At 43.1% G+C, this 13157-nt stretch overlaps 1 protein-coding gene across 1 annotated transcript in view; it reads right to left on the bottom strand.

Moving 5' to 3' along the window:
- Positions 1-9320, bottom strand: part of ITGA2 (integrin subunit alpha 2) — a 129600-nt gene extending 120280 nt beyond the window's left edge. Inside the window, exon 1 of the mRNA XM_010588139.3 lies at positions 9119-9320. Coding sequence (XP_010586441.1) covers positions 9119-9188 — 70 coding nt within the window. The 5' untranslated portion in view covers positions 9189-9320. The remainder of the gene's footprint in view (positions 1-9118) is intronic.
- Between the last annotated feature and the right edge of the window lie 3837 nt (positions 9321-13157).

The raw sequence follows: 13157 nt of genomic DNA, 5'->3' as shown, positions 1-13157 counted from the left end.
GGTTTCCTAATCAGGTGCCACTTTTTTGCCAGAGCTGCGCTGTTGCCGATCATCATTCTCTCTCTTCTTTCTCTCTGATAGTTTCCTTTCCACAGACATCTGTGCCTTGCTTCTCCCTCAGCTTCTCTCCTGTTATGGACCTCTGCCACATACAGATGCTTCAATGCAATGTTCAAAAATTAAAAGTGTAGCATGCAGTACAATAGGCAATGGGAGTAAAAAATCTCATATAATTTTATATAATGGATGGCGAGACTTGGTCTCTCTTACTTTGGACACATTATCAGGAGGGACCAGTCCCTGGAGAAGGACATGATGCTTGGTAAGGCAGAGGGTCGGTGAAAAAGAGGAAGTCCCTCAGCAGGATCATCGACACAGTGTCTGCAGCAATGGGCTCACACATAGCAATGATCATGAGGATGGTGCAGGACCAGGCAGTGTTTTGTTCTTTTGTACACTGGGTTGCAATGAGTCGGAAGTGACTCAATGGCACTTACCAACAACAACAGCAATTTTTTGTAAGTCTCTCCCATCTTAAACAAAACAAAAATGTCAGCCTCTCCCATGTTGCTCTTCTAGCTACTCTCTTTCCTACCCTTTACTGCCAAACTTTCTCATACTGTCTGCATATCCTAATTTTGCATTTATTCCTCAACTCACTCCATTCTAATGTCTACTCTTTTCACTTCAAAGCTATTGTTCTTGACAAGGCTATAAGACTTGCTTGACTTCTGCAAAGAAGTTGGCCCTATTGACCAACTCTTTCTCGAAATACTTCTATGGCACCCTACTTTGCCCAGCCTTTGTTCTACTTTTCCCTCCCTTGGCTTCTCTGTTCCTCACATGTCTCTCTGAGGTACGCGTTCCTTGTGCTGTGGCCAAAACCCTCTTCTAGTCTGTTTGCCTGACTTATCAACACCATGTCTTCAATTAATCTCAATTTGCTGACTCCTAAACCTCTGTCCCCACCTAGATCACTCTCCCGTTCCTAACAACAATATATATATCTACTAACTAGAACTCTACACCTGAACATCTCAAATTCTGCTTGTCCAGAACTGAACTGATCATCTTTCTCCTCCAACATGCCCATTTTCAGCCCTCCTCCCTCAGTAAATGGCACCATTTTAATTGAGTTGTCCATATCACAAACCTATGTAGGTGTCAGCCTGGTCTCCCTCTCCCACTGCCACCAAGCAAATCAATCACCAAGTCCTGTTCATTCTTCTTCCTTATTATCTTTCAAACCTGTCTTCTTATCTCTTTCACTACTACCACTATCTGAGTTTTTATCACAATCATCTCTCAACTGGCATACTAAACAAAAACTAACACTAAAAGCAGCTCTTTCCTAAATGGTCTTTTTGCCTTCAGTCTGGACTCCGTTCACTCCACCCTCCTTCCTGCCACCAAAGTTGACATGCCAAAGGGGCAAATCTGATCATGTCACTCCCCTTCTTAAGGGCCTTCAAAACCTTCCACTGTCTTCAGGATAAAATCCACACTCCTTACCATGCTTTACAAGGCCCTTTATGGTCTGGTGCCTGTTCACTTCTCCGTTTTCATTTTTGCCACAAACACTTTGAGCAGGATGTTCTGGGCATAATGACCTTCTGCTTTCATCATGATAATTTCATTTCCAATCCTAAAACTCCTGACCCAGGAACTAAGAGACTTGGGTCCTACTCCTAGTTATGTTATTTTCTATCTTGTTTTACCATATTATCAGTCACACCCATTTTAAAAGGAGAGGAATGGACTCAGTGACCTGTGAAGTCCTACAGACCAGATCTGAATTGTCATGATCCTTTATCCTCCCCACAATCTTCACACTTTGATGTGCCATAGTGATATTTATCTGTCCTCTGAACTCAACACTTAGTTCTGTACAACTCATCTAGCAATTAGTGGCCCAAACAGTTAAGCATTTGGCTACGAACTGAAAGGTTAGCAGCTCTAGTCCATCCAGAGGAATCTCAGAAGAAAGGCCTGGTGACCTACTTCTGAAAGACCACAGACATCTAACCCTGTGGAGCACAGTCCTGCTCTGACACGTATGGGGTTGCTCTGAGTCAAAATCAACTTGACAGCAACTGGTACTGGTTTACATGACATATATCATGTTACAGGAACTTAAATTACATCTCTAAGTTCTGAAACACAGCTCAACTATGTCTTAAACTATACAGACACCCAGAGGTACAAAGGGTTTAAATTTCAATAATTTAGTAGCCTAAAGTCAACATCAAAGACTAACTTTCTTTCCATCTTTTCACTAGGCCATCCCCAATACATTGGCTTTATACTCAAGTTAGCTGACAACATGGTTGCAAGATGCTGTAGCTCTTCCAAGCTTCACATCTAGACCTGACAATGTTTCTTAACCAGTGTCTCTCTTAGGAATGAAAATTCCTTTCCCAGAATTCTCCCAGCAGATCTCCCCTGAATCTCACTGGCTAAAACTGCGTTACATCCTGTATCTAAATCACACACCGGCAAGAAGCACAGGACCTCTGTGATAGGCTCAGACCAATCATGGTCCACCTCTCACCTTCCCCCTGATCTCCTAGCTGTGCCAAAGGTGTTAACTAAGTAATTGGAGTTCTGACAGAAAGGCAGGGACTGAAATTGGTTAGGTATCCTCCAGGGCTTAGACAATTTTCATTCTCGTGTTTGGACTTGTTTCCAAATATATGACAACCTTTGAACGATGTTTTGTTCTGATTGTACAATGGGTCTAGCACATCCCCTTACATAAAGTAAATGCTTTATAAAAAAAAAAAAAATTTTTTTTTTTTTTTTTTTAAGGATATGATAAATATTAGTTTTGTGGAGTTCACTGTAGCCAGCTCAACAAAGCACTAGTACCTACGGATCATTAGAAAGGGCACGGAACTCACTTTCACATACCAAATCTATTATTGTCTCAGGATTTGTGCTATCAAAATTCTTCTCTTTAGAGAGCCATTCTTCTGTATGTTCTTCCAGGTAAATCACTGGTCACCATATAACTAACAAAACAAAAACCTCCACACCTTTGACTTGCTGATTTGAGTGACAACTTTGCAAGGTTCCTCCTCTTTTATGCCGGGCTAAATCTTTCAATAATATTCCAAGCTAAGCAGGGCTGGTAGTCTGGGCCCTGTCGCTTTAGTAGTAGCATTTAGATGATGCCAGGATGATACTTTTGATTCCAAATATCTTCCCCATTCTTCCCGAAATTCTTTGTTTTTAACACACTGAGTGTGTCTTTAATTTGCTGAATGTCTTAAATGCCATCATTAGAAGTTCATCCCCTTAACATTACCAAGCTTCTCCCCTTTAAAATGCCCAGAGCTGTTAGCACATTAAAGTGGGAGCAGTCATCACCCACTTCAGACTTAATTCATTTAAAATAACCCATTCACGGACTCTTGGTGTTGAAATCTACCTGTCTTGGTCGTCATCTCACAACAAGGTAGTACTGGAAACACTGGAATTTTCATTTGTGAGGAAAGGGGGTGGGGACATTGAGCATATTTAAGCAAGTACTTCCAAACCTTGCTGTATTCAAAACTTCCTGAGCAACTGTTTTTAAATGCTAAATCCTGAGCCCTATTCAATGAATTTAACTCAAATAGCGTCTTGTTAACTAGTATTAAAGAGAGCAAAGCTTAGCTGAAGTTGGACAGGTGCAGCTGGAAAGCCATGGGGGGAGGGGATTACCTTGTCATAATTTCACCTGAGCCCATTGAGGGCTGAGAGTGAGAAGCCAGAAGTGGTTTATGAAGAGTTCCAGAAATGAGAGGTTACCTCAAGCTTCCCCTTTTGTTACAAAAGGAAAACTTCCCTACTTTATAATTTTGCCTGGGCTTGTTTCCTCTAACAATGGACAATGGTTGGTTGGAAACGGATGGATTAGTCTTCTAAACGTGCTACCTGGGTTCAGGCGAAAACCTGAACATGTATGTTTTGTATGCGATATAATAAACTTGAAGTCCTGACTCTGCTCTTCTTATTGCTTTCTTTCTGTCTTTTTCTCCTCTTCCCCAATGCTCACCACCCAACACACACATATTCCCCAGCATAATTGGCATCTTGTCTCTATACAAAGCTGGGCTGATCAGTGAAACCTAAAGATCCTCTTAGGCAAGACCACTGGAAGGTCATGATTCTAATATTCATTACTGTTTACTGAAATGCAGAGAAGGGAAAAAACAAAACATCAAGGCAGTGAAGATAAAGGGAATGGCCTGGAAAATCTTTGAACATTAAATATGATATGATCAAGCATAGTCAAAACATAGATTGGTTTTATGTATGGCTTTGGGATGTGGTATGTACATATGTATGTTTGTGTGGTATGTGCATGTGTGCATGTGAAGTGGGTGTGACAGAGAAGGGCCTGAATAGGCAGACTGTGGCCAGATGGCAAAGGAGTTTTTGTAACATGCCAAGAAATTTGGAGTTTACAGGAGATGGGAGCCATCAAACATTTGAAACAAGGAAGTAATTGGATACAGATAAGTGCTTTAGAAAGATAACATCAGTGACAGTGAGAAGAATGAGCTAGAGAGGTATGCAACTGAAAACAGAAAAACCAGTTTAAAAATGGTGATGATGCAGACACAAAAAACTGCGGGACTGAGCTGTGTGGTAGCAGAAATGCATAGGTTGGGGAACAGAAGGCATAGAATTTGGAGATTGGCTGTGAAACTGAAAAGAAGAGACACAGTCCCAGCTTGACATTTACATGATGATACTGCCATTAAACAATAGAAGACCATTTAGGAGAAACTTTCAGTGGACAGGTGTTAAATTCAGTTTTTAAATTGTTGAGTTGGAGGTGCTTATAAGACATCTAGGTGGAGATATTTGGTAGCAGATGGAAATACTGATCTGGGACCCAAGAGAGGAGTTTGGATGGAGGTACAAACTTGAGAGGGGGACAGGCCCAGAGAGAATCAGTGGAATGAATAAGACGACTCAACATGGGTTTCTGCAAACACCAACTAGGAAAAGGCCAATCAGATGAGCCTGTGAAGGAGACAGAACAGTCAGGAAAGTAGGACAACTGAGAAAGAACAGAAGCAAGGGGTGGGGGTGTTTCAGAAGGAAAGAGTTTCCAAGTTAAAAAGGCCTTTTTAAAAATACATATATACAAGAAAAATTAAAATATTTACATAATGAGAGAAACTTACACTAGAGAGAGAATTTGAAGCTATACACCAAAGAGGAGATAGCTGATAGAGTACCAAAGATAGGGAAAAAAAAAAATGAGATCCAGAACCCAGGTAGGATTATCCTTGGCCTGCCAAAAACACTGGAGAATATAAGTAACTTCATGTATTTAAAAATTACATTTACCTTTGCTCTATGCAGCTATTATTTTGTTTACAGTTCATTTAGGCCTCTTACAGAGCCCTGGTGGCCTAGTAGTTAAGAGCTCGGCTGCTAACCAAAAGGTTGGCAGTTCAAATTCACCAGCAGCTCCTTGGAAACCCTATGGGGCAGTTCTACTCTGTCCTACAGGGTCGCTAGAGGTAGGAATCGACTCGATGGCACCTAATGACAACAACAGGCCTCTTATGGTCTCTCTTTTCCAACTTCAACCTGCTCGGTTACCGTTTCAGTGATTGTCAGCATTTAAAACAAGAATAATCAATGAAAGATGATAAATGATGAACTAAATTATGAGCGCCGCATTTTCACAAACACCTGCAAGAAAGCTGATGGAAAACAGATTTGAATCTAAGTGCTAAAATAAAATTTGAGGGTTATGTGCTTCTAAGGTGGTTTGCATGCATGCTGAAGAGAATGCAACATGTATAAACACATGCACATACACCCTTTAAATTTTAGTTTTTGGTATGGGTTTATATTATGCAATTATACATGTAAATTATACATAGTTTATGCAGGAAACTCTGGTGGTGTAGGGGTTAAGTGCTATGGCTGCTAACCAAGAGGTCAGCAGTTCAAATCCACCAGGTGCTCCTTGGAAACTCTATGCGGCAGTTCTACTCTGCCCTATAGGGTCGCTATGAGTCGGAATCGACTCAACGGCAGTGGGTTTGGTTTGGGTTTATAGTTTATGTGTTTGTGTATAGGGATGATGAGTGCTCATAAATATTATACAGATAGGACTATACCAGAGTCCTGGTGGCACCAGGGTTAAGAGCTCAGCTGCTAACCAAAAGATCAGCAGTTTGAATCCACCAACTGCTCCTTGGGAGCTCTATGGGGCAGTTCTACTCTGTTCTATACAGTCCGCTATGAATCGCAATCAACTCAATGGCAACGGGTTTGGTTTGGTTTTAGGGTTATACCATAAAAAATTTCAGTTTTAGGGTTATACCATAAAAGATATCAATTATTTATGTTACCCTTGAATGATCATGTCATAAAAAAAAAATGATGCTGCTGCCCTAAGACCTTGATTGATGTCATAAGTCACAAACCTTTATTGTGGTCATCTTAAAATGAAGAGAAAGTCTGTTCTTTGAGTATACAAATACCTGGAGGAGAAGGAGGAAATAAAGGCACAAAATATTTGTACAGACATCATTTTAAATCAGCTCTGCTTGCGTGCCTTGAGCTGTCCTTCATAACTCACTCTAGCTTCAAGTCTCTCTACCTGACTTCATGCCTTGCAGCAACACTTTCCACTCAAGCATTTCTCAGTGCTCTTTAAGGAACAAGCCTCAACACTTCAAAGATAAGAAAATGATGTTATGTTTCCATGGCTTCTCCTAATACTGGGTAATTAAAGGGAGATGAAAAGCTTGGATTTATATTTCTATTTGCCCTTGGGAAGGTTGTGATCTTCCAGGGACTGGTTTTCAACGTAAAATCCAACTTTATCCAAAATCCCTAGGTTGGCGTTAATGCCCTCCCCTATCCTCCCCTCAGAAAAAAAAAAAAAAAAAAAAACTCCTATATGTACTTCTTCTAGTGTTTAGGAGAAGACCAGAGTCGGTTCCATCAGAGAGATTCTCTCCATCTTCTCCTGAAAGCCATCTCAACACACTGCCCTTCAATAAAACTGAGTAACATAGAAATTGACATTTGGGTACGTAAAATGTCAAATTTAACCTTCAGGCCTATATAATCTCAGTGTGATTTTCTATAGATCATAACCCAGGGAACAGTGAGAACCTGTCATCTCATTTTTTTCTGGTTGCCTGGTTTTCATCCCTTGCCATCCTGCCTTTGACTCAGTTCTTCCATTGCTTCTCATCTGCACACGACTCATTAAAGAAATCTGGCTAAATAACCAGGTAATCGTGCATGAACAGAGAGAAAAAAAGAGAGAATAATGAAGATGCTAAATTCAAGAATAACAAAACCAAACTTTAATACAAACATTGTCCAAGAATAACCAAAGGATTCATGCAGGTATATTTGCATATAAACTCCCAACCACACGCATATGGAATGTAGTCCCAGGAAAGTGTATCTGTGAAACACCAAACGTGGTGGGCCAGAAAACCTAATGAACAGGTTCCATTCTCTGCTAGGGCTGTGTGTCATATTTCTTCATATTTCTGACCTAGAGAAAATGTCACAGGACCTGAACTGGGTTTTCTTCCACAATAAAGATAGTGCCTGCTGAATGTCAGCCTCAAAGGAGAACGGATTAGGAAATATTTATATTCTTGGTAAATATTTACAGAACTTGCAAAAACAGAAAACTTTTTTTTTTTTATTTTTTTTTTTAGGTATATGTTCAAACTGTTGCTGTTGTTATCTGGTGCTGTGGAGGAGGTTGCTACTCACAGGGACCGGTATGTACAACAGAAGACACACTGCCCTGACCTGGCCATCCTCACAATAGTTGCTATATTTGAACTCATTGTTGCAGCCATTGTGTCAATCCTTCTCACTGAGGGTCTTTCTCTCTTTCCCTGACCCTCTACTTTACCAAGCATGATGTCCTTCTCCAGAGACTGGTCCCTCCTAATAATATGTCTAAAGTACCTGAGAGAAGCCTCACCATCCTCCCTTCTAAGGAGCGTTCTGGTTGTACTTCTTCCAAACTGCAAGATACAAATGTGGCCCTGCCCCCGCCCCTCCGCCCCCGGCAAGTAAACTAAAATTCTAAAACTTAAGTACAAACAAAAAAAAAGAGAAAACCTTTGCCATCAGTCCACTGAGACTCATAGCAACCCTATGGGACAAAGTAGAACTGCCTCACAGAGTTTTTAAGGAGCGGCTGGTGGATTCTAACAGCCAACATTTAGCAGTGGCGCTCTTAACCACTAAGCCACCGGCGCTCCAAGTGCACATTAGGCTCCAGGTGAATGTCTTGGAGAAAGTACTGTGGAAGGTCTGCACAGCAGCTCAACACTCAGTCTCATTTTTCCACTTAGTGCAAAAGAACTCAGGCGGCAGGTGGGCCCCACTCCCACTACAGGCAGTTGAAACTTCTGCTCTGGGTAGTTGGCCCTTCCCCCTCTTGCTGCAGCGTCTGTGCTCAAGAAAGTGGAAAGAACTTTTCCTTTCCCAAGTTTACATTCCTTGAACAGACAACGTTACAACAATAAGAGGAAGGCAGAAGGGAAGGAAGAATTCTCCTCTGCCAAGTGGTTAAGTGGCGCTTGGATTTTCTAAGTCCCCTGTGGGAGCAAACAGCAGCACTGCGTCCTGAAGTAAAAACTGGGAGATTATTCATTCCTTTGGGAAAGACCTCGGAAAATAAGCGTGTTGAGCTCCCAGTCTTCCTGGCAAGCCACCTGGCATAGCTCTGGGAAACTATGGAATGAAGGGGCCGACCAGACTGGATCCCGGGGACCCACAACCCCCAGTCCTGGTCAAGCGCTGCACCTGTCCAAAGCCCGGGAAAGTTGGGGTGCAGGACTCGCGGTCTCCAGGACACCCCATGACCCCCACTTCCTCCAGGTGTGTGCGTGTGCGCGCATGTGTGTAAAACTAAAGAGCTCTTTGAGGAGACTTTGGATCCAGTGCAAGCAAGAATGGGCGTCTCTCCAGCTGGCTCGGGACGGGTGTGAGCCTGGTTCCACGTGGATCAGAACGGAGGCTACTCTGCTTGATTCCCTGCGCCCCATAATCCCTTCTTCACATCCCCCCTCTCCTCCACACTCCTTGCAGCGGATGCCCAGCGAGCCTTCGCGCTTACCTTGACTGAACATTAGTACCAGCCGCAGCCGCAGCCGCAGCAGCTCGCTCTCCGCGCGTCCTGGTCGCATGCCGCTCGGCCCTGGGGACTGTAGGTGAGCTGGGCTTGCAGAGGGTCGCCTTAGTCGAGGGATACAAGAACCCCGAGACCCTCCAGAAGCCGTGCGGAGGACTTTCCCGGCCAGGGTGAGAGCAGGAAAAAGTTGCAGGCAGCTCCTGGGGCTCGAAGGCCCGCCCCGGCCCGCCCCGGCCAGCCCTCCCGCCTAGGCAAACACCGGATCTGCCCCGCCCCGCCCCGCGGATCCCCCACCCTCCGGACCAGCGGGCTGCACCTTGTCCCTCCAAACCCCCGGCAGCCGTATCTTAACTGCCTGACTTTGTACAGCCCTGGGATCCAGGAAGCAGGTGGGTGGGGATGGAGACCGCGCGCGGGGCAGCCTTTCCTGGACAGAACTGGCCAGGCACATGTGATGGCGAGAACCAGCCCTGTTACTATCCCGCCCCCTGACAGAGTGATGCACCTCGCTGGAGGCTCTTCGGGTCTCTCGGGAGGGAGGCTCTTCGGGTCTCTCGGGAGAGTCCTGGCCCCGCAGCAACCCATCGCTGTTCCAGGCTCCTGGCTGGCACCGGAGGGGCTGGGGATCCGCAAGTACCCAAGGCAGTTCTTAGTTGCTGCTCAGTGCATGGCTTTCTCTGTGCTTCCAAAGTGGGTGGAGAAACAGACAAAAATAAGCACAGAATGACCAGGTTAGAAACTAACTCATCAGGAAAGAAGATCTGTACCCAAGTTATGATTATCGGAGGTGGTGTTTAAGCTAGACCTGCTGCAAGTGCGCAGTGTGTTTGTATGTGTGTGGCTTATAAATCCTCATTCATTCCTCTCCTCTGAGATAAATAAGGAGCTGATTTGATAATTGAGTTTAAGCGATTTTCTTAAAAATATGAACTCGTGGTTCTTCCTCTTTGCTTATAAGACAGTGTAATCAAAGAGAACGTTCTATAGCCACATCTCAGATTTTTTACTTACAAACCTAAGAAATGGGATATGCACTTTTCTTCTCTAAATATGATTATTCTTCTAAAAGTTCACCCACAAATTCCCAGCAAATTGGGGAAACCAGAATTCTTCCAGGGACCACTTTTGTGAAGTATTCAAAAGTTTTAATAAATTAGAGTTGTTAGTTTAATCATTACTATTGTCAACGCAGGTTTTATGGAGCACCCACTATTAGGAGAAGAGGATGCCTGGGAAACTTCCAAAGGAAGCTGAATAGTTCAGAAAGGAAAAGCTTAAAAAATGAGTTAATTGGTAAAAATAGAACAGTCCTCTTAATCGTAACTAGGGCTGGCATCTTGTATTTTTTAAATATTAAATTAGTATTTATCAGACACTACTGCTTATAGGCATGAATGTAAGCTCCACTCCTTTGAACCCCAAAATGTGCAGCCCCAGGTTCTTTCCTGTTTTCTTATCTGTCACTTAGTAATTACTTACTAATCCTGACAAACACCTGAAGGCATTTTTTCCTGAGTTGTCTGTGATATTCACCTGCTTACTAAGACTCCGATATCACCTGAGAGCTTTTAGGTGACTGCCCACAAACCCTGACACACAACCTTGACTCTCTCCACAGACTTCTTGCAGGAAGTCAGCCAGGTTTCAGGGAGATGAATATCTGTCTGTTTCCTTCTGACTCACTGAAATGTGAGTAAGTGTTTGGAACAGTCTCTTGCTTGGGAGGCAGGATAGTTCCCTTAATGTGAGGCAGGAATTTGTGCTTTGTCTCTGGGCGCTGGAGAGGAAAATTCACCCGGCTTTGCTTCTGTGCTCAGAATGGGACAAATTAATGTTATGCTGGCATGGGGTGCAGAATAAATCAGGAGCTATATTTTCCAGAACAGGCAAAGATTCCAAGAAATAAAGCACAAACTCCTCTTTCACATTAATTTTTAAGAGTGCTAAGGTTCCTAAGACCAAAGAGTTTGAGAACCCCTGCTGTAGTTTTCTTAAGAAATACCCTGCCTATGTGTAATTGTGCTAGACAGCACATTCTGAAGAGGCAATAAGGAAAGCTAAAGCAAGGCTTCTCGAACTCTTTATTCTCAGGATCCCTTTATATGCTTAAAATTTTTGAGGAACCCAAACAATTTTGTTCATGTATCTATCAATGTTTACTATTGAAGACATTAAAATAGAGAATTTTTTCAAATATCTCTGTATTAATTCATTCTTAAATAACAATAATAAACCCACTACATGTTAGCCTAAAAAGGTCTTGGAGACACCCAGGGACCATACTCTGAGAGCCACCAAGGGACAGAGTGCAGCCTGTGTTCTTTCTACTCTTCCTTCTCTTACCTCTAGGCAGGAGTTTTGTTGGGGGAGGAGGATCATGTGAGTTTTTCTCCAAGGCTCCCTTCTGAGCTCTCTTATCCTCATGCCCTGCTCTTTTTTGGTCATCTCATTTTCATGTACGTTGTTGTTGTTAGCTGCTCTCCACCAGACATCTTTGCTTCTCTCCCTTGTGGCCACCATCATGCCACTCTGCCACCACATCACATCAATTCTATTTTCCTCTACCAGAGCTATCTGCACCATCTCCTATTTTCCATTCTCTTGCTACTCTTTTTAGTTCGGGATCTTTTGATCTTTTGCCATTATGACAGTCCCCTGGATAAAATCTCCATGCTCCTTCCTCTCCCTTCTCCAATCTACCCTTTACACTGGCATCACAGCTATCCTTCTCAAATGCAGAACTGAGCTGTAGAAAATCTTTTGATGTCTACAGGATAAATACCAAGCACCTTAGCTTTTCAAGCTCTCAGTTGGACCCCAGCCCACCTTTGCAGTCTCATCTCTCACCATCCCTCCCTCTTGCACACTATTCGTGATGGTTAAGGTTGTGTAGCAGCTTGGCTAGGCCATGATTCTCAGTGGATTGGCAGTTAAGAGGTAGCTCAGCAGCTTTGTAATGATGTAATTACCTCTATAATGAGATCTGATATAATGTAATCACCTCTGTGATGAGATCTACTATGAGCAGCCAATCAATTGAAAGGAAGTTTCCCTGGGATTGTAGCCTGCATCCAATGTATCTGGACTTTCTGGCAAAGCTCTCTGGCTTTTGCTCACTCGGGATCCTGCATCTGACCTTTAGTTCTTCGGACTTGAGCTAGCAGCTTACCTGTCAATCTTGGGTTCACCAGCCCCTGCAGCTGTGTCAGTCAGAAGTCTCCAGCTTGACCCAGGACTTGGGATTTCCCAGTCTCCACAACAGCATGAGCTATTTCCTTGATATAAACCCTCTCTCTCTTCTTGTTGTTAGGAGCTGTCGAGTCAGTTCCGACTCATAGCAACCCTATGTACAACAGAACTAAACACTGCCCGGTCCTGCGCCATCCTCACAAGTGTTGTAACACTTGAGCCGATTGTTGTAGCCACTGTGTCAATCCATCTCCTTGAGGGCCTTCCTTTTATCACTGATGCTGTACTTTACCAAGCATGAGATCTTTCTCCAAGGACTGATCCCTCCTGATATCATGAGCATTCTGGTTGTACTTCTTCCAAGACAGATTTGTTCGTTCTTTTGGCAGTCCATGGATATTCAATATTCTTCACCAACACCACAATTCAAAGATATCAACTCTTCTTTGTTCTTCCTTATTCAGCGTCCAGCTTTCGCATGCATATGAGGTGATTGACAACACCATGGCTTGGGTCAAGAGCACCTTAGTCTTCAAGGTGACATTTTTACCTTTCAACACTTTAAAGAGGTCTTTTGCAGCAGATTTGCCCAATCCAATGCATTGTTTGATTTCTTGACTGCTGCTTCCTTGGCATTGATTGTGGATCCAAGTAAAATGAAACCCTTGACAACTTCAATCTTTTCTCTGTTTATCATGATGTTACTTATTGGTCCAGTTGTGAGAATTTTTGTTTTCCTTATGTTGAGGTGTAGTTCATACTGAAGACTGTGGTCTTTGATCTTCATCAGTAAGTGCTTCAAGTTATCTTCACTTTCAGCAAGCAAGGTTGTATC

The sequence above is a fragment of the Loxodonta africana genome, chromosome 2 (genome assembly GCF_030014295.1).
Source record: "Loxodonta africana isolate mLoxAfr1 chromosome 2, mLoxAfr1.hap2, whole genome shotgun sequence".
Taxonomy (NCBI): Eukaryota; Metazoa; Chordata; class Mammalia; order Proboscidea; family Elephantidae; genus Loxodonta; species Loxodonta africana.
Note: the sequence above shows the minus strand (reverse complement) of the source record. Positions and strands in the feature narration are given on the sequence as shown.